Below are 22,327 nucleotides of genomic sequence, written 5' to 3' on the forward strand. Positions count from 1 at the left end.
ATTTGGGAAGTTCCAGCCCAGGAGGCATCACAGACACAGAGGTGAGCCATCCCTACTAGAGCCTACCTAGATTCTTGACTCTTAAAATCATGAGAAATAATTTTTAAAAATGTCCTTTTTAAGCTACTAAGGCATGGACAACCATTTTAAGCAATAGATGATGAAAGTATCCAGGTAGCAACCACAGCTGGCCTCTTGATGCTAGTTTCAGCCCCCACACATCTGTCAAGGTTCAAGAACCTCCCAGTCTGGACCCACCAGTGCCCACCCGAGTTGTGCTGCGCTCTGTGTACCTGTCACCTGAAGCACAGACAAAGCTCATTTTGCACAATGCTCTGGAGCGAGCCCAGAAAAAATAGACACTTAATAAAAAGCTTCAAGTTGACACTCACAGTTAGTAGGACCATGAGTCACATCAACTATTACACCCCAGGGAAGCGACCACTTTTCCTTTCTTAGTCACCGAATCATGCTGGCAGGATCAGAGCAACCCTTCCCCATCTGCACGCCCTTCCAACGCCAAGGGCCCTCACTGATAAAGCCTGCTGGTGCTAGAACTCTATTGTCATCCACGGCTCTCTCAATGCTGAGCCTGTTTTCTCCAAAGCCAAGGTGTCATGCTGCAGACTCCTACTTACATGGAAGGAGCTCAATGTCAACTGAATGAAAAGTCGTACAAGTTTTGAAAATCCTTGAACTTGATCATCAGTGATGAAGGAGAAGAGAATCTCGTGAACACCCAATAAAGGAATGAGGACCAGTGTTGATTTTGCCAATCTGTAAAAGATAACCAAATAACAGTCGTGAAGGCCATGCAGGGAACAGGCAACACATTCCCTGCCCTTCTGTGCACACCTTTATTGTGGCTCTTATCACACTGATAAATTGTTGATGTTCCAGTTGGTCTCCCTAACTACACACTTAATGCTTAGGGCCACTGTGGTCTTCACTGCTGCATCCTGACACCTGACGCATGGGAGAGGCTCAGGAAACATGAAATGAATGAATGAATGAATAAATGAATGAATTCCTCCATATAGAGTCCCATTATCCTCTATCGATGCCTGCAGAGTTTAATGTTTTGCCTGATGGATAGATTTCCACGCAAGTAGCTGCCACCATGGGACACTCCAACCCTACCAGGTCAGACAAGTGTCCCGTTGCCTGGCTAGCAGATGCCTCCATTCCTTTCTCTGCCCAGGACTTTGAACATCAATACTTCCAATGTCACCCTCAGAAGGGAGAGAAAAGGAATTTCCCAGGGTCACACAGACACTAAGTAGCAAATCTGAGCCTGGAAGTGGGGTTTCTGATTTAACCTCCAGGCCCTACATACTGCACACACTGGGCTTCACTGTCAACCCTCGCATTGCCCCTCAACCCTGGTGACAGCAAGGGCTACAGGAAATGAAAAACAGCTCCTCCTCGTAAAAAGTGCGGCAACAGAGGTCCGCTGTTGTATACAGTCTACACACGTGAAAACACAAACATTCCTTTGTACCACCCACGTGTAAAGTGCACAGCTGCGGCCCAAATGCTCCAAACTGGTGGTTCCCAAATGTGGCTGACTATTACAATTCCTTACAGAGCTTTTTAAAAAAAATATTTCACTTCCTGGGCTCCAGTGTCAACTCCATGAATCCAAACTTGTGGAAGTTTGGTCTCAGGAATGTGGAATTTTTAAGGAACTCCCATGGGATTTTGAAAGGCAGCAGGTTTGGGGGTGACTGAGCTTTACCAGTGAGTTGCTTGATTCAAGACTAACCAATTAGCAAAGGTGACTCATATTCAGTGTACAAACAAAGCTACTGTCTTATACACATTAGAAAGTGGAGCTTAACTGTAATGATTTTTTAGGCCAAATAATTTCTCATAAATGGCCAGAGTAGGAGGAGGTTTCCTCCCAAATCCCAAGGAGTTAAAGATGTAGACACAGGGTAACATCAGAAGTTCACGGGCAGTTTCTTAAGGAAGGTTTAACTCTATCCAAGAGAAAGAGCTTACTGTGAATCCTGTCTGTGAGAGCCATTCCAATGCAATATGATCAGCAAAACAGACAAATGAAAAACTCACCTTTGCGCACTGAAAGCATCTAAAGCCAGGAAGAGGAGAGCAGGAAACCACGAAGAAGGGACCCCACCCAGCCACACGGCTGCACGGACCAGAGCCTTGACTGTCAGGAGAGGCCAGTGAGGTGGGGAGGTGGAGTCGCGGGCCCTGGTTGTGTGGTTCTCACCCCACCCCCACCCCACCCATGTGGGAGTCACTTCACTAGGCAGCAGTACTACGCTCCCAACGAGAGACTGTTTAGAGGGTTGTGTATTTCCACGAGTGTTTTTATTTTTTTTTTTTTTTTTGAGACAGAGTCTCACTTTGTTACCCGGGCTAGAGTGAGTGCCGTGGCGTCAGCCTAGCTCACAGCAACCTCAAACTCCTGGGCTTAAGCGATCCTGCTGCCTCAGCCTCCCGAGTAGCTGGGACTACAGGCATGAGCCACCATGCCCGGCTAATTTTTTTGTATATATATTTTTAGTTGGCCAGATAATTTCTTTCTATTTTTAGTAGAGACGGGGTCTCACTCTTGCTCAGGCTGGTCTCGAACTCCTGACCTCGAGCGATCCACCCGCCTCGGCCTCCCAGAGTGCTAGGATTACAGGCGTGAGCCACCGCGCCCGGCCTCCACGAGTGTTTTTAAAGCCCTCTGGCTCAGAGGTTGCAGAGTGGCAACCACGGGTGACCTTTGACCCGTAGAAAGCTTTTTGCCCAGATCACAGAGTGATTTTTGCTTTGGAGCCATCTTTAAATGCTAAGAAGCTCTCCAGCAAACAGGTCATAAGACCCTCACATGAAAGATGCCCTCCTTAAACCTGGGGGGCAGGAATGTCCTTATTTCTGAAGCCACAGGGACACAGAAGAATCTGAACACACAGGCCTTGCTAGTTTCCCCAGTTCGTTACCGTTAGCTCACAGCCCTTTTGTCCAGTGATATTTCTCCATGAATGTCCACTCTTCATCAAACCTAGCATGAAAATACACAAGAAAGACTGCTTCTTTGGGTCTTCATTTCCTTATGAAGGCTCCTATGTCACAGATAACTCACAAAATACATTTGTTTGCTTTTTCTCCTATTAATCTGTCTTTGCCTATTTGATTTTCAGGCCCAGCCAGGAGCCCTAAAGGATCGAGGAAAACTTTTTCTCCTCTACGTTGCCCACCAAAAAGTCCTTTCAGAAAGGGCTGGGGTTTAGCATGTGAAGAAATGATTCTCCTTTGTAAATGCAGTAGGAGTTCTGCCCCGTGTATCACATGGAGAGCTAAGACCATCTATCTGGGGGAAAGAGCCACCTCGGTGCTGAGGACCACAGGGGACAGAGAACGCAGGGCATCGCTTGCCCCGTTTATAGCCTTGACATTCCTCCTTCATGCCTGGCCTCTCTCTCTCCAAGCCAGACAGACGGGCCTTTACTGGGTCCCTCGCCTGATGATGGAAGCCCAGGGATGAGGGCTAAAACTCTAGAAAGTCTTTCGGCTCCTAGCAACTTGCCTCTTTGGCAGGGCCTAAATGTGTTTGATCTAAACTTTCCTAAAATCTATTCCTGGAGGGAGGCCAGATGAGCATTACATTCTGAAAGGTCTCAAAATCTCTGATTGCTGGAGGCCGCCTGTACCTACTGGAGTTTGGACGAAATGCACTGGGCCCCGTCGCCCCTCCTCGTCACTCCAGCAGAGGTCCTCAGGGGAAAACAAACATGGAGGGGGACGAGGAAGAGGAGCAGCCTTCCTGCGTGGAAGAGGGCAGTGTGAGCTGAGCAGCTGAGGGGTGCTGATGGCCCATCGGGGTGACAGTAAGCAACCCTCCTAGGACCCAGAAGTGAGGGGATTAGCACTGCTTTCCGAGAGCAAAACGGGCAAGTGAGTTCATAGATACTGTAGGATTCACCAGCTCAGGGAGTAAAATAAAGTGGCCTAGGTATGTCCTGAGACACAGGTCCCTGCCTTTGGCTAGTAAGTACAAGCCAATCAACTGTACTGCACGCTGCATGGAGAAAGAGTAAGTAAACAGAACCGGCCAGCCAAACTGGCAGGAAAAGCCGAGGACGTTCTCAGCACTTATCCCACCCTGGCCTGCAGAGGGCGCACTGGCTCTGGGAACCAACCTCCTCAACAGGTAGGTGTGTGGTGGGCCAGGGGTCGTTTCAGGACCCTCTCGGGCATCCTTCTCTGCTTTGACAACACCGACACCAAGCAACATTGACCTCTTTGGATTTCTGGGTCTTTCGGTGTTAAGATTAGGTAGGCGGGCACCAGAAAGGAATGCCCTCAGCTTCCACAGACGTGAAAAATGAATAGTTTATACACATTCACCTTTTGTGAATTCTGGAGGTGTCAGTCAGCCCTCCAAAGTCTCAGCCACTCAGGAACACAGATGGGTCCCCAGGCGGTGGCAAACTCCCCAAGATGAGGCATCTCTCCTTGGGGGGCCTTCAGGTGGCCATGCACCCAGGCGCCTCTTTTCAAGCTTTCTCCTTGAATGGGGGAGGGCGGCGGAGGGTGGGGGGTGGAGGGGGGAGGAAAAAGGAGTTTCCAGACAGATTGCCAGTGTCAGGCAGGGTGACTCTTCCTCCCTGCAAAACACCATCCTGGGTCATCGTGCAGCCGTGAGGGTCTCCCCAGTACCTTGATTTACCCTTCGCCAGGTCGATGGCCCCCAGCTGTGTGGGCACACTCCAGGGCTGTGCAAGGCAATCTATTTGACATTGCAAGAAAATATAATAATGGAAGATAATAGAAGTTCTATGTATATTAATTTTTATCTATCGTTTTACATGTTCTATTTTGGGGATATCTTATAATGTATATGTGTTCATTAGACCATGCATATATACGATGAGGGACATATTCAAAACTTCCTGACTGATAGAGATGCATGATTAGAACAGTTTGGAAACCACTACCTTGGAAAATAGAATATTGAGGCCGCAATGACATTCGTCGTGGCCCGAGCAGGAAGTTCCGTGTGTTATTTCACTAGAGCGTCTGATCACTGGTCCCCCACTCTGGCTGTGTGTGCGAGTGCCCTGGGGGACTCTGTGAGACGTGCACCCCACACTCACTGAGTCAGAATACGCAGCAGTGGGGCTCACAGGCCATACTTTGGCCGTCTTTCAGGAGATGCTTATGATGGAAAACTATTGTGGGGCTTGTGGGTTTGGGCACAGGGAAGGTCCCAGGGGTAGGTTTTGGGGGCACAAAGCACAGGGTTTAGGCTCCAAGTCCCTTGGGATTCGTCTGCTCCCTGTTTTTGTCTCCTAGAAGCCTTAGCTTCCGTCCAGTTTCTCGGGTCCCCTGGTTTTCCCAGCGGCTGGTTACCGGGAGGACTGCATTCCCCGAGTGGACCCAAGCAGCACGGACTAGAGCAGGCCTTGGAACTCCATCCCCAGAGAGCAGTGAGAGAAGCCAAGCCTTGGGAAAGGGGCCAAGGAGGCTGCTTAGCCACTTGGAGGCTCGACTGGAGGCGCCAAGAGAGGCAGTGCGGCTCCCTGGGGCCCAGGCTGGCTCCCCAGGGCTGGAGGTTTCTGCAAAATGTTTTGGGCAAAGCCCCAACTAGCAACTACAGTATATATCTGCCCAGTCCTGAACTGGGTATGTTTAGCCTTCTAGACCTCACGGAGGGAGGGTTTTAGGAAGATAGGATTTGAGGGTCTGGATCCTGAGCAAACACTGCTCACCACATCTGATCAGACTGGGCCACCCATATCTACAACCTCCTGAATCCTCGTAACAAGCAGGAGACGGTTCTGCCGTGACACTCCCGTTTTACACACCAGGAAGGCCAAGGTGGCCAAGCCACTTGCCTAAGGTCAGTTGGTGAGTCTGGGGTCATGGCCAGCACCCTCCCTCCTGACTCCAGCTCCACAGCAACATCCCCGTCCTTAGGGAAGTAGAACGTGGGATCCTCCTTGTTCAAAGCACAGGGCTGGGCATATTGTAGCCATCCATTAACTGCTGGTCAGATAAATGGATAAAGTACCTTCCCAGCACCTCAGTCGAGCCTTAGAAAAGGTGAGCAGCAGGGCTAGGGCCACTGTCACTCACGCCCGCCTCCTCTGGCCTGCTGTGGGACGAGCATGCCCACCCTTAGCACTGCTCTGTGGCTCACACTCCCGCCACGAGAGCCCTGCTGAAATGCGCATGCCGCATAGAAAGTACAAAATAACTGGGAAAAGAGGGAGGGATCCCTTTATCTGTCATTCATTCATTCATTCATTCATTTGTTTTTACAGGAATGTCAGCCTAATAAACACCTGTGATCTGACGTACTGTGAGTGGGGACTACTGTCATCACAGAAGGTGAGACATAGCAAAGGCAAGTCACAAAGAAAGGGTAACTGTGAAGAATGTATTTCCTTGAACTCTAAAAGTTTATGGTCTTATTTCTTAAGGTCTCAAAAATACCCAAATATTCTCTTCTGGGTTATGAATATATCTTTAATCCTGTTGTTTCAAATCCTTCCCAAGGAAGGCAACTGCCAAACTTCCCTTCGTACAAGATTCCCTTTCCCATTTCTAGGGGATTCTTAGAAGTTTCTTGCTGCGGGAATGTGCGTCCCCTTGACTATTCACCACTTATTTCATTTTCATGGGGTCAGAAGGTCCTCATTGTGGGCAAAAGTCTCACATGGGCAAAAGTTATAGGCGATCCTGTAACACCTGTTTTTGGACGGGCTCTCCCTCATAGCCTTACTTAGGAGACAAACATACCAATGAACCTTGTTCCACCCTTCCCAGAACATTAGCCAGCAGGAGACAAAATACTCCGGACGGCTGCTACCAACCTCAGGCCACTCACCTGTATTTGTAATCTCGGAAGCACATTTGATGGGCCTTGAGCTTAGAAATGAGCAGCTTGAGAATTTTCACAAAGATGAAGAAATTGACCTTGAAAAAAAGCAGATGTGGGTAAGTAAGTGCTGGACTCTACACAGCTGTGAATATCAAGGTCGCCCTGGGCTTGACCATCAGTTCCTCGTCCGTGTGACCCACGGGCAATCTGGCAGTCCGCTGGTCAGGGAGTAAGCACTTGATGGTAATCTCGCTGTCCTGAACGTCATCTGAACTGAAAGTCTGAAAGTCATTTGGTTTATTCTTCTGCCTCAGGGAGGCGCATTACCAAAGCCATCTGAGAAAGGCAGATGGACATTTACATCATTATTAGTAATACTATCATTAATATTAACTGACATTTATTGACTGCTTACCATGCCATGCTTGGGGCTAAGAACTTTCCGTGCACTATTTTACTTAATCTTCATAACCCCCCACCCCCTGAGGTAGCCACAACTGGTTTTATTCCCATAATGCAATGAGGAAAGACAGGCACTTAGGAGACAAGTATAATTCCCAGGTTGCACAGCTAGATGGCGACTGAGCTGGTAATCAAGCCCAGATTATATGATCACAACCCTCCCTTCACTTAAACAGAACCCCACACTGCCTCTCTTCTACGAACTCCAGCCCCATGTGGGTCTAACCTGAGGTCCTATTGCTGCCATGGAATTCACTGGACAGCATATGTTCTCCACTCCCTAGAATACTTTCCACGACTGTCATCCACTGGGAAAATCCAGCCCTTCGTTGTCAGCCTTGGTAGAAAATTTAAAATATGCCTGAAAATTCCTTGATGCTTCTCCTTTCCAAAGGTAGAGCCTAATACCACCCACCTCCCCCTGTGAAGGTGAGCTACATTTACTTACCTGCGTCTAATAGAAAGAGCATGGGGGAAGTGATGCTATGTGACTTCTGGGCAAGCTCCTCAAAAGGATGGCTTCCCCCTGTGCTCTCTGCCTCTCTGATTGCTCGCTCCAGGGGAAGCCGGCCACCATGTGGCAACGACACCCAAGCAGCGTGTGGAGAGACCCACGTGGGGGAACTAAGTCCTTCTGCCAACAACCAGCACCACTCGCCACCCTGGGGCTGACCTTCCTGCCCTAGTCAAGCCTTCAGCTGGCTGCAGCCCTGGCTGCAACCTCAGCAGAGATCAAGAGCCTCCTGGAGGTGTTGAAAAGCAAGCAGGCGAGTGTGGGTAGCGCATGGAGAATGAGAACAGGGTTTGTGAGACATGAGAGTGGAGAGGGAGGGAGGACCAGTTCCCGCAGGCCATGCTACGTACAGAGTCTGGATTCACTTCTGAAAGCAAGGGACAGCCGGTGATGCATTTTAAGCAGGAAAGTGACCCGATCAGATTCGCACCCCTGCATTTCAGAAAGATCATGTTAGCAGCAGGTGTGGAGAATGGATTTGAGAGGGCACGGCTGCAGGAGGGGTCAGGAGGTAGCTTCAGAGTGCCTGGGGGAGGAAGACTAAGAAGTGAACACAAGTAGCAGCCCTGATGCTCCAGTGACGGAGAAGTGATATATTTGAAACGATCCAGTTTGAGTCAAACGATCTTTGTTGCTGGTTAGATGTGAGGTCAAAGATGCCCCCAGCGCTTCCTGGCAGATCTGAAGTGTGGCAGTGCCGTTCACCAAGAGAGGACACACCTGGAGGAGGAAGAGCAGGTTGGGCAGTGGGGGCAGGCGACACTGGCGAGGGGTCCAGTGGTTCTGAACACAGGAGATGTCCCACAGCAGTTAGATGTTGTGTCTGGACCTCAGCGGAGAGGCGCCAGCCAGAGCGTGAAGCTGTTGGAGCAGGTGAGGTTATTATCCAGGGAGACCGTGTAGACCAGGAGAGAGAGAGGGTTGACAGAATTGTCCTGGGGCGAAGGGAAAGGCGAAGGAAGAGAGAGCAAGGGTGGTTAAGAAAGGACAGCTATAGGGCAGTTGGGATGAACCACACAGAAGGGGCATCCTGGAAGCCCCCAAAAGGAAGAATTTCAAGGTTTAAATGCTACACAGAATTTAAACAAGACTGCGTTTAGCAACAAGGAGCTCACTAAGAGAAGCTGCAGTGCAGAGGTGAGAGCACAGGCCGGATTCCAAAGCTTTGTTCTGTGAATGCAGTGGGAAGAGGAGACAGTGTAGACAACAAGAGGCTTGGCTGTGAAGGGAAGTACAGTGACAGAACAGTAGCTGACAAGGGCTACACAATGGAGATAATGTCTCCTTGCTTTTTTTTTTAATTTTGTTTTTAGAGACACAGTCTCACTCAGACACTCAGGCTGGTGTGCAGTGGCACGATCTTGGCTCACTGCAGCCTCGAACTCCTAGGCTCAAGTGATCCTCCCGCCTCAGCCTCCCAAGTAGCTGGGACTTGCAGGTACACACCACCATGCCCAGCTGATTTTTATTTTATTTTTTGTAGAAACAGGGTCTCACTATTGTTGCCCAGGTTGGTCTCAAGCTCCTGAACTCAAGTGATCCTCCTGCCTCAGCCTCCCAAAGTGCTGGGATTACAGGTATGAGCCACTGTGCCCGGCTCCCCACTTTTATTTACAGGGCTGGAAGAGGTTTTGGGTTTCAGCTGTTTTTAAGGTTGAAAAGACCTAAAAATGCCCTTGCATATGCAAATGAGAAAGAGTTAACAGAGAGGGCGATCACGTTACAATTAACGGAATAAAGTCTCTAGGGCTACTGAGCCAGCACAGTAATAATGTCCCAGTCTAGAAACAAAATTCTTTAGCTACATATTGAAACATGAGCTGTAGAATCCAATATGTACCTGTTACTACTTGCTTTATTGGCCTCGGGAGAGTCAATGCCGAATGCCAAAAGCCTAGTTTCAGGCGAGGAGCCCTTTATCCAATCTGTAAACCAGCAAGAATGATGGAGGTTCTTGGCCAAAGAATATTTAGTAACACAAAATTTTAAATACAAACTAAATGTAACCAAGTAATTTATCCCTTTTAATGGGATATCTGCTTTTCATCATAAAAAGAAAACGTTGTGTCCTTGGCTTAGGGATTTGTTGAACACAGGCATTTTTCTTACAAAGTAAGCTTAACAGGGAAAGGCACATATTTCAGCAAATTAATTTCAATTAGGACTGTCACCTAGGAAATGAAGGGTTGTAATGAGATGAGAAGCATGTTGATTTGCAGTTCTTTGTGTCTTCCAGAGACCAGACAAGAGAAAATGGGCATCAGCTAATGGGCCATATGGAAGAAGCACTTCCTCACTGCTGTGGGATGACACACCAGCCCGGTTACCATGGCGCCTCTGTTCGGCTGGGCTCCCAGGAAGACAAGAGTCAGCCATCACATTTGGATGGTACAGTTCTTCATTTGTACATGAGCAGGAAAGGGGCTGAGAGAAGAAATTTTTCAAGAACCCAGCCAACTTTTATAGGATTCTGTGACCAGATGCGAGGCACTTAGGATCCCAAATATATAAGCCTCCCTTCTAGGTTCTAGAGAGTACAGATGCATTCTCAGATGTTTTGGTGACACTTTTTTGGCACCCTGGCTTCTGTGCACAGATCTGGGCCTACAAGTTGGCAGAGGTGATTGCTAGCATGACAAGAGCTCAGGGGTAGGCTTCATCTACCCTTAAACTCTTGAATCGGCCCCAAAGCCCCTCCTCCTCTGGCTTGCCGTGTGGACTAACATGCCTACTCTGAGAGCTACTCCTTTGGGTCCCAACACTCCCTCCCCAAGAGCCCTACTGAAATGCACGTGTCCCATAGGAGGTAAGAAATGACTAGGAAACGAGGGAGGGAGCCCTTTCATTCATTCATTCATTCATTCACTCATTTTTACAACAATGATGACTTCAGTAATTACCAATTATCTGCCTTACTTTCACCATGGAAAGCTGGTGATGGGGTGCAGCAAAGGTAAGTTTTGATGGGGTGGGAAAACTCAGGGTATAGGGAGATTCCCACTATAACTCTTCAGAAGAGGAGAGTATGGGAAATGAGGAGATATCTCGGGAAGCCTGGAGCAGCAGAAAGCCTCTGAGTCCCTGGTGAGGCAGAGGACCTAAGGAGGGACAAGGCTAGTGAAGACTAATGTCACCAGTTTCTCAGCTCTGCCAAGTTCTGCAGTTATCAAAAGAGATCTAACAAAAATAAATGAAGGCTTTTGACTTTATGACTTCATAAATTCAACAGATGGTTCATTCAATTGGTTGGCTCAAAAAAGCCATTCAACTGGGTGCTCAGTCTGGTCAGTCTGTTATCTGCAGGGAGCAGGGTATGAATAGAACGACCTTGCACAGTGTAATGATTTTGTAAGGCTGCCCTTGAAAAGGACTGATCAAGACTTCACTGATATTCTACTGGGGAGAGGGGAGACTAGGCTATAAACATATGCATGTTCCAATATGATTCAACCCTAAAGGTACACCCCGTGACAGGTTAATCTAAGTAGTGAAGTCTTATACAAATAAAGAAGTGGTAATTTTCCAACTTCTGTGCCTAGTGAAAGACCCAAAGAACATCTGGATTCTTTAGGTTGTCACATTGTGGTCATTTCTGAAACAAAGGAAAACTTGTACCAACAGAGCAGCCAATAAAGTCTGCAGAGGTATCAGGAAATCCAGAATGATACACGTTCACACCAAGCCAGATGCTGATCCGCAAATGCAGGCCCAGCCGAGGAGCCCCAGGAGAGACCTGACCGTGGGAACCGGGAATGCTCACCAGGGAGCCTGGATCTGGGGCAGGAGACTCTCCTTGGCCCCAGTGCTCTGCTCTCCATGAAGCTTCTGCTCCGTGTTCCCCGAAATAGGGCCCAGGCTCAAATTTGGCCAAGACGAAAAAAAAAAAAACACTGGTAAGTACCCTAAAATGCCAAGGGCTACCAGCTCAATTTTGATTATTATAATATGTTACTTTTTGGTACTTTAAATAGAATATATGTGGGGCTCAAAGAATTTTTTTTTCCTTAACACAACAAAAGTTTACTTTTTTGCTTATGTCACAGTCTAGAGCAGTGGGGGGAGCTCTGCTCCACGCAGTCGTTCAGGGGGCCAGGCTCCTTCTGTGTTGTGGGTTAAGGAATTCTCTTTCAGAGTTGGGGTTATGTCTATTCAGATCAGTGGAAAACTGCAAAATTGGTCTAATGACCAAACATGAAGGTAGATATTGGTTCAGCTATAGTCTGATGCATCTCAGAATGATAACTATGACATTCTGAATTCCCCAAGGATAGAAAGTCTGAGAGGACCTAGCACAAAGCCAAGCACAGGGAGGGTGCTCAACCAGTGCTGGAAAACAGTGGGTAACTGAGAGTCCAGTGCTAAGGAAGCTCTATGTGGCAGAAGTTTTGATTCCATCAGTCTGGGTGGAGTCCAGGATGGGTATTTTTTAAACTTCCCCAGGTTGTTCTAATGTGCAGCCACTGTCTAGCCCAGGGTGTCTCCACCTCTGCACTATTGATATCTGGGGCAGGTAATTACTTGTTCTAAGGTCTGTTCTGTGCATTGCAGTAATTTGAGCAGTGTCCCTGGCTGCACCCACTACCTGCCAGTAGCAACACTCTTCCCCAACCTCCATTTTGTGACAATTAAAAATTTGTGACAATTAAAAGTGTCTCCAGACATGGCCAAATGTCCCCCGGGGGCAGAATCACCTTTGTTTCAAAACCACTAGTCTAGTCCCTCTCTGATTTTACACAGGAGGAAACAGGAGCCCAGAGAGGGCAACTCGCTTGGCTAAAGGGCGCATCACAGGTCAGTCGCAGAGCCCAGGCTCTTGACTCCCAGCTGGTTGCTTCCACTTCACTGTATGCCCTTTCTTTTCCCCTTCAAGTCTGGTAGGACACATAAATTCCACTCTTCTGGGAACCCCGAAACCAGTGTGCAGAGTCATAGAATCCTAGAGCTGTGGGGGTTGGGAAGGTTTAGCTCCCTGTTGTTCAGAACAGATTCTCTTCTTGGAGACTGATAGAGTCGGAAAATCCAAACCCTTTCTCTGTGGTTCATGTCAGTGTTTTACCAGTTTATGGTTAAATATTCTTCCTGTGACCAAGGGAAACTTCTTCCATTTCTATTCAAGCCCATCTCCTCTTGTCCAAGCCCCTGCAGGCACAGACAACGACAGTTTAGCAACGCCCTCTCTAAGACCTTTCACAGACTTGAGGATGATTGTGAAATGCTCCCTTCCAGGCCCACCTGTTGGCTTTCTTTAATTGGAAGCATAGAGAGATTAATAAAGGGCTCAATCTCCAAGGAGAAAGAGAATTCACCAGGTGGACGTGCGGCCATGAGATGGGCATTCCAGGCAGGAGGACAGCATGTGGAAAGGCACAGGAGGAGCGAGACACATGGTGGATTTGGAGAACTTTGAATGTCTCCGTTTGAGTAGAAAGAACATAAGGTGCTTACAGTTGGATGAGTAGACGGAGAACGACAATGACCACACCAAGGAGTTGGGAGCCAGGTTTGAGGGCAATAGGGACCCATCCAAGAGTCACAGGTAGAAGAGAGACATAATCAAATGTTACTCCAAACAGATCACTCTGGCTGCGACAGGAGGATGGATTTCCAGGGGCAAGAATGAAGGAACGGAGACCCAATAGGGGGCTTTTGCACAAGAAATCCCAAGGGGCAGAGTAAGAGTAGTGATCATGGGATTAGGGAAGGAGATGGCTTTAGAGGAAGAATTGACAAGATGTGAAGTCTAAGTGGACGTTGCAGGGAGGAAGAGGATAGGAACTCGGAGAACACCAAGCTTTCTGGCTTGAGTGTCTAGTAGGTAGATGATGAAGCCATTTGCTGGGTGGGGGGAGCAGGAGGAAGAGGGGCTCTGCATGGGAAGATGAGGGGCCCACTGTCAGCTAAAGTGGCTTTGGCCTTGCTGGTGGAGCCAACCACACCTGCAGTTGTAAAAGCAACTGCATGTAAAGGTCACTTTACCAAGGTGAGAAGATTGAGCACATTCTCTTGTCATGCTAGGACAGAGTGTCACTCTAGGAACTAGGAAGCACCAGGAGAAACTAGCATTCAGGGCAGCCAGCCATGGAAGGCCAAAGTGCCAGGGTCCAGAGCAGGGGTTCCAGTCCTGAGTGTCCATTAGAATTATTTGAGAGCTTTTAAACTACAAGTTCCTGGGCCCCAACCTCAGAATTGCTGATGTCATTGGTCTGGGGTATGAGCCATCATGGTGTTTCTAATGTGCAGCCAGTGTTGAGAACCACAGGTGTAGACAAAGAGCTGCACCAACTTTAATGAGCTTCCAAAGTCTAGGGATCTCGTTACAGTGCAGATCCTGATTCAGTAGGTTTAGCAGGTGGGGCCTGAGAACCTGCATTTATAACAAGCGCTCAGGTGATGCCGGTGCTCCTGGTCCAAGGACCACTCTTGGAATAGCGAGGATGTAGAAACATACTTTTCACCCCTGCCGGCACATTAGAATCCCCAGGGCACTCCTGAGATCAGTGAAACACACATGTCTGGAGGTGAGACTCAGGCAAAAGGAATTTCTGAAGATACTCAGGTGAGTCCAAGAGCAACCCGGTTTGAGAGTCACTGATGTAGCTTCTAGAAGATTGCAAGGTACACACTAAGGGTCCAACTAGACCAAGCCTGAACTCCATCCTAGGGATGGCTGCTGGCCTCCATCCTGCTTCCTTCTGCTTGGTGAGCAAGAACCTTCCAGGGCCTGCAGTGTGGGTCCCAAGTATCCACTGAATAAGTTTATCAGGGACCTACCACAGGCTTGAGCTGGCTGCCAGGATGAATGGAACATGGGGCTCACAGTGGCAGCAAACAGGTTTTAAACAAATACTTGAAGTTTGCTGGAGCTGGAGAAGGAGGCTGCACAGGACCCAGGAAGGACTGAAGGAGGGTGTGACCGTTTCTGCTTCTTGGGGTGTGTGCCCAGGTACAGCAGCACAGAGAGGTCAGTGCCCAACCCAAGACTTGAAAGACGAGGACTGGGTCAGCAGGTGGCTAAGATGGCGAGGGAAGGAGCTGGAACCTGAGGGGCATCTGAGCCTCGGTACTAAGGTGTGTGTGAGGGCCCACAGCAGCCAGTAATCCAGGCACAGGGGCTGGAGACAATAGACATTTTTTGAGCAGCAGCACAGTGTTATGGCTGCCAGTGCCAGCTGCCACCCAGCCAGGCTCTTTGGGCTGAGATCCAGCTCCCAGTTACTGGTCTAGGACTTTAGGAAAGTGAATACTCACCTTCTCACTGTGCTTGCCAATGAAATAAACATAAGAATAATAGCAACCACCGCATAGTTTGGTTGGGAAGATTCAATGAGTTCATACACACAAAGCACTTAGAGATGTAGGAGGTGCTCAATAAATGTTACAGGGCCTGGTGGAGGTGCCCGGGCAAGGGGTGGGTGCTGAGACAGGGCAGTGTGGCTGCAGAGGGGAGGGTTGTGGAGAGAGGGAGGCGTCAGAGGCAGGGCTCACCGTGCCATGTGTGGGGATTGTGCCCAGACTTCATTTGGAACATTTGCTCTCCGCTGAGTGTCCGGTGACTGGTGCACACATGCCACCTTATAGGCTAGACGTGACGCAGCCCCCAGGATCAAGGGCCTCTCCACACTCGTCATTTCCCTTCCATTTCTATGAACGTTTTTCCCTCCAGGCCATACCCAGGTCTGAACAGAGAGTTGCCTTCTGTTATTGACAAATACTGACAGTCTTTTATAAAAACTAGCCTTTTTCTCCCACAACACCACAAACACCAGATTATCTACATGAAATGGCAAAAACAGATCCTCTAGCAACCCCTTGGAGAAGAGGGTGGGCAGGGCACAGAACACGGTGCCCGGCACCTGGTGGGCGCCTGGAGGAGGCGGCGCTATGTCTAGGCAGGAAGACTTTCCGCCTCCCTCCTGGATCCTGCTAACCCGTCCCACCATCTCCTAACTCCCTGCTTCTTCCCTCAAGCTTCTTTGACAGATTTCATTCTCACACTCTATTATCTAAAGGGGTTTTTTGACTCTGAGCCGGCCACCCTCCCCCATCCCAAATATTCTGGGCCAAGACAATGAGAGGCCCTTCCTCCTTAAGGTCTCAGAGTGGCATCTATGTCTGGAGTCTAGCCCCGTCCCTGCTTTGGGTTAATGCTGGCTGCATGTTTTCCTCCTGTGAGAGAAGTTCCCTTAGTCTCTTCCTCCCTCCTACTAATGGTGTCAGGATATCAGTCCTGCTGTCACTGGGCACTCCTATCACCTGGGTCCCCAGGGCCTCGCACACATCACAGCCCTTCAGTACAGGCCCACAGAGCTGATCGCAGGTCTCTTCACGTAGTTTGGAGACCCAGAGGGAAAAAGGCTGAATTTAGGTCCTGAACCAGAGCAAAGAGAAACTTCTAACGTCTTCTCATTCAGCAGAAACTGCTCACAATTCAGCTTATCCTTCTCAAGGGGTCAGAGAGTTGGGGGATAGGGTTGGCAGGGGGGTGTTTCCCACGGTTGCTGAGCTCAGAGGCAAAAAAGGTGGGTGGAACAGTCCTTACTGTCACGCAAAGCAGCAGGGGTCCTCGGATCATCCACCAGACTGTCTTGTTCCCATTTGTGGCCCAGCACCTGAGGGCAAAGAGTGAGAGGGAGAGGACTTAAGAAATGAGAGTAGCCGGGCGCGGTGGCTCACGCCTGTAATCCTAGCTCTGGGAGGCTGAGGCGGGTGGATGGCTCGAGGTCAGGAGTTCGAGACCAGCCTGAGCAACAGTGAGACCCCGTCTCTACTAAAAATAGAAAGAAATTATCTGGCCAACTAAAAATATATATACAAAAAAAAAAAAATTAGCCGGGCATGGTGGCGCATGCCTGTAGTCCCAGTTACTCGGGAGGCTGAGGCAGGAGGATCGCTTAAGCCCAGGAGTCTGAGGTTGCTGTGAGCTAGGCTGACGCCACGGCACTCACTCTAGCCCGGGCAACAAAGTGAGACTCTGTCTCAAAAAAAAAAAAGAAAAAAAAAAAAAGAAATGAGAGGAGTTCAATGTCAGAGTCTCGTGCCCTCTGGGAGAAGGATGCCCGCGCTCCAGCCTTGCTTCCCACCAGTGGCTCATGTCCAGGCTGGGGGAGGTGGAAGCGAGGACTAAACGCCCTTGTCAGTACTCGTACTGTTGACTTTTCTCACCAGTGAGTTATCTTCAGTGTTAACAGCCTGGTGTGTATATCCTTCCACATTTTTCTCCATCTTCATACAAACATAAATCCTTAATTCTACAGTGGTTTTGTGTGTGGGCATTATTTGGAGGAAACAAGTGGGACCATACAGTAATTATTCAGCAACAGACTTAAAATACACTGCTGAGGTTCAGTCCCTAAGAGTCCCTGTGAAGAACCAACTTGGTTTTTCTTCTAGTAGTCTCATGATATTCTGCAATATAGGTGTGCTGCAATTTGTTCCATGATTCCCGTATTGATGGGCTTTCCAGGTTGGTTTGTTTGTTGGTGTTTGCTTTTTTCTTTCCTCACTGTGACCAGTGCTGCAGTGACCATGCCTGTGTTTGCATCCTTACATACAAAGGGCTGCAGCTAACCTGGACAGCATCTTTGTGCTAATTTGCATATGTAGCTAAAATAATAAAGGAATTACCATAAGATTTTTGATTATTTCTCTATATTCCTAAGTATATTCTAGAGGGCCAAAATGAGAGGGGACGGATATTTCCTTTGGGAAAATGGTGTAATTCCTTATATTTGGGCATATCTGGGAATTACTGGTTCATGGAAGAGTAAAACCAGGTGAATTACCTACCCTGTGTTCTCCAGGTGTGCACGGGCAATACCCCAGGGGACAACAAAGAACACAGGGAAAGCTGGGGAGAAAACACAGGGAAATGTAGTTAGCAGCTGGTTGGCCAAACCCGCCTGCCTCCCACCACAGCCTGACGGGGCCGAGCACAGGAGGTTAAACTTGTACAAACCCAAACGTCATAGATTCTGGACCTTTAGAGCTGGGGAGATCTACGGCAGGACAAGGCCCCTCTGTGGTTTTCACATCTGAGAAACCAGGACTCAGAGAGAAGGGACTTGCCACTTGTCACAAAGCAGTGTAAAGACTTTAACCAAAACATCCTGAATGGTGGGTCCAGGTTATTTTCTCTGAATCCTGTAGCATCAAATTCTCCAAGAGTTTGTGGAGGGAGGGGCTCCAGATCTGGATACTTTTGGTCATACTTTTTTTTTTAAATCAAAGAACTTCATCTTGAAGACTTGATGTTATGGATTAAACGTTGTGTCCTCCAAAAAAAAAACCCACCGCCAATAAAGGTGGGTCCTTTGGAGGTAATTAGGTTTACATAGGTCATGGGGGTGGGGTCCTCATGACAGGATTAGTGCCCTTATAAAAAAAGACCAGAGAGCTTGCCTTCTCTCTGCCTTACCATGCAAGAATACAGCAGGAAGGCAGCTGCCTGCAAGCCAGGAAGAGAGCCCTTCCCAGAACCCAACCGTTCTGGGCTTCCCAGCCCCCAGAATTATGACTAAGTAATGTCCGTCATTTAAATTACACAGGTATTTCATTCTGGCATCCCAGACAAATACAGCTGGGTACAGGGTAGGAGGAATGTCATCCAATTCCACCAAAGAACTTCTCCATTTTTGAATGTGTGCACGGAGCCTCCCACACTCGTGCACACATGTGCACGTGCACACACACATACACACACTTCTCTTCAGGGCCTCTGGACATCGAGGACTTCTCTGTCCCAGAAGCCACCCTCCAGTTAGGTTTCTAACTCCAGCCAAATGCTCTATCAGGCTCCCACGTTCTGATGGGTCCCCAGGAGAGGAGGCCAGGGGTCAGGTCACTCACCCCAGCCCACCAGCAGGTATCTGGGCCACAGCCGCCTCGAAGGAAGCACCGTGGGCTCCAGCAGTGCATGCAGGTAAAGGCCTTCGACCAGCAGCCATGAGTGATTGGCACCCACGAAGTAGTGAAGGAGGACCTGCACTGAGCGGCAGGAGGTCGATATCTGCGGGGGACAGAACAGCTGAGGGAGAGTCCGGCCTTTCCCAGTGTCTGCCCAGCTGGGTGGAGAAGGGCCGCCCCCAGCCCAACCCCTCCCTCTCTACTCCCCTCTCTCCCGAACCCTTGCTGGCATCTCAGAGAGGTGGCAACAGCATCAGCACGTGAAGGAAGAAGGGCTTTGTGCAGGCTTTAAAGATCAGCCTCTTCCTTAACATTCTAGACATTTTTAGACAAATAAAAACAGAGAAAATTCATCATCAGCAACTGCTCTAATGGAAACACAAAGCAGTATATTCTCCAACCCCAGTTCAATTAAGCTAGAAATCAATAACTAAAAATATCTTAATATCATTAGCAATTAAGAAATAGATTTCTAAGTAACCCATAAATCAAAGAAGAAATTGTAAGAGAAATTAGAAATTATTTCCTAACTGAATGTAAGGAAAATACTGCATACTCAAACTTGTGGTACGCAGCTAATGCCAAGCCTAGAATGAAACTTATAACTTTAAATGCATTTACTGAAAAAGAAAAATGCTAAAAGTAAATTATATTAAGCATCATGTCAAAAAAGTTAGAAAAAAATAGCAAAGTAAACCCAAAGAAAGTACATAAGAAGAAATAAAGATAAAAGCATAAATTAATGAAATAGAGAACACAGATTAAAGAGGATCAACAAGGCCAAAAGTCTGTTCTTTGGAAAGTCCAATAAAATTGAGAAACTTCTGGCAAGGATGAGCAAGGAGTGGAAGAAAGGGAGCAGAGATAGAATGCATCAGTCTCAGGAACAGAGATGCGAGAACCCTTCCAGACCCAGGGGACTCCAAAAGGCCTGCAGAGAATGTCATGGATAAAATAATGCCAATACATTTGAAAAGTTAGACGAAATAGACAAATACCTAGAAAAACTTATTACTACAGCTCACTAGAAGAAATAGAAAATTGAAATGTAATATCCATATTTAATCCATAATTTAAAACATTCCAATGAAGAAGACTCTGAGTCCAAATGGCCTCACTGGCATAATCTCTCAAATACTTAAGAAAGAAAGAAAACCAATCTTAAATGAATCCTTCCGGAGAATAGTGAAACAGGGAACTAGTTCCAATTTTTTTTTTACATTTTTACATTTTTTAATGGGAGTTTCATTGAGTAAAATTGGAGAGAATGAATAGGATGCAATAGTCAAATAATAAATAGCAAACAAAACAAAAACAAACAAAAAACCTCCCCGGACAAATATCACATGTTCTGACTTGTAAGTAGTTCAAATTTTTTTTAAGAGCTCAGCACAAACTTGATATCCAAACCTGACAAAGGCATTACAAGAAAGTAAAATTACAGGCCAATTTTTTTCATGAATATAAATGAGGAAATGCTAAACAAAACATAGTATTAGCATACTGAATTCAGCAATATGGGAGAAAGAATAATATATCAAAACTTAGTTGGATTTATTCCAGGAATGCAAGGTTAGTTTAACAGGTTACTACTTTAAGGTTACTAGTAAGATAAAGGAAAAACCACATCAGTAGATGCAAAGTTCAATGTGGAAAAGATTTGCTGCTTTAAAAGAAATAGTACAGTCATCCCACAGTGTCCTTGGGGGATTGGTTCTAGGACCCTCTGGGAGACCAAAATCCACAAATGCTCAAGTCCCTGATATAAAATGGTGTCGTATTTGCATATAACCTACACACATCGTCCTGTATACTTTAAACCATCTTTGGATGACTTATAGTACTGAATACAATGTAAATAGATGGGTAAATAGATGTTAAACGGAATTGTTTAGCAATAATGACAAGGGGAAAAAGCCCGTTCATGTTCAGTGCAGATGCAGCCATCCTTTTCATTTCTCCCCACATGTTTTCTAGCCGAGGTTGGTTGAATCCACAGATGTGAAACCCATGGATACAGAAGGCCAACTGTGATTGTTAAAAAGGCCGATCTAGTCCAATTCTTTTGCTAGAAAATGAACAAATTTTCCCCACAAGGATAACAGTGGCCATGGTGAACCTTTCTGCAGCTGTCTCCTTCCCCTGGCCCGGTCTTGGGAGGTGATGGTTCTGTTAAGTCATGTGCTGCCCCTCTAACCAGGAGTCTTGGACACCCCTTTACCTCCTTGTCCCCTCTGCAGCCTCACCTGCCTCTGGTTCCCAGGGCTGACCCACTGTCTGGGAGAGCCAATATGAGTGGTGGGGAAGGGGCTCACCTCCGACAGGTAGGACATCCACCCGTCCTCATTGTCCGGCCTCTTGGAGTAAGAGTTGTAGAAGACGATATCCTTCACTAGCACGGCCACAGCTCTCAGGATGAAAGAAGCAAACAAGTTCATGTGGATGTAGTTGCGTGTACAGTGGAGTTTTCTGTGCAAGGAGAAAACCGAATTCCTTCCCTCAGGGAAGAATGGCTCAGACCAACAGGCCTCTGCCTGTCATGCTTGTGAATCTACCACTAAATACAGAGGTTTTCAGTATAGGTTCCAGAGCTGGACCTTTGGGTTTTGTGATCTTACTTCTCTCTGCCTCATTTTCCTCATCTGTAAAATGGGGGCAACAACAGCTATCACCTGTATGACATGTTCAGCATGCCAGGCCATTTACCTGTGCGTGTACCTGTGGGTATCCTTGCTCCTGCCCACCACTGGAGGAGTAGGCACGATTATCATCCTGATTTTATAAATAAGGGAATTGAAGCGGAAGGATTAAGTCACCTGCCCAAAGTCCCAGAGCAGTAAGCAGTGGGGCTGAGACCCAGACCGGGAACTCTGAGGCCAGAGTACAGCTCTCCAAGCTCTGCCGCCTCTGAGAACAAGAACACTTACCTCAAAGGGTTGTGGGATGATCAAATTGGTTAATCTGTGTAAAGTGCACATAATAAGCGCTCAGAAAAGCGTCAGCTCCCATCACCTCACCCTCACTCACCGCAGTCTCCTGCAGGCTCTTTGTCACACCAGCTGATGTGACACTGTGTCTTTTGGCTGTGACACTAGCCAAAAGCACTCTTCCAGCACATTCCCTGTCCTACTTTGCTTTAGAGCTACTATTATGTTTTTAATTTCCAAAAAAGGACTGAGGCTTGTCCTTGCATTTTATGACTTATGCCTCCTTCTCCCTAACTAGACCGGGGGCTATTCCAGGGCAGTGACTGGCCTTGCTGGTAAAACGGACACTCGGTGGACCCAGGCCCAGTTGGCGTTTCTTCCTCCTGGCCTGGTTCTGGGACTTCAGGAAGGTGCATGGAGGGAGGAGGTCACAGACAGCCGGTGGGCTGTGGATGCTCCCAGTGGGGCAGATGGCCACGGTCCTGCTCCAGGAGCCATAGAACATCCTGGGACTGAGGAGTCAAATGAGGCCAGACCCAGAGCGAGCAGTGCCCAGGTCTACTGTGTCTGTGTCAAATGTTCCTTCTGCCACATCACAGTCACTTACATTCCTAACAGGCCGAGATGGAGAGACAGCTCGGAGGGCTTCTTAGTGGGTCCCTAAATAGCTCACTTTGG

At 47.9% G+C, this 22,327-nt stretch overlaps 1 protein-coding gene across 1 annotated transcript in view; it reads right to left on the reverse strand.

Annotated features, from left to right (window-relative positions):
* The window catches only part of GLP2R (glucagon like peptide 2 receptor), a 54,540-nt gene that overhangs the window by 5,896 nt on the left and 26,317 nt on the right, over positions 1-22,327 (reverse strand). Inside the window, exons 6-11 of the mRNA XM_045525997.1 lie at positions 21,038-21,191; positions 18,666-18,825; positions 17,607-17,667; positions 16,360-16,429; positions 6,851-6,939; positions 639-777 (exon numbers count right to left, since the gene is read on the reverse strand). Of these exons, the coding sequence (XP_045381953.1) occupies positions 639-777; positions 6,851-6,939; positions 16,360-16,429; positions 17,607-17,667; positions 18,666-18,825; positions 21,038-21,191 (673 nt within the window). The remainder of the gene's footprint in view (positions 1-638; positions 778-6,850; positions 6,940-16,359; positions 16,430-17,606; positions 17,668-18,665; positions 18,826-21,037; positions 21,192-22,327) is intronic.

This window comes from Lemur catta, chromosome 15, assembly GCF_020740605.2.
Source record: "Lemur catta isolate mLemCat1 chromosome 15, mLemCat1.pri, whole genome shotgun sequence".
Lineage (NCBI taxonomy): Eukaryota > Metazoa > Chordata > Mammalia > Primates > Lemuridae > Lemur > Lemur catta.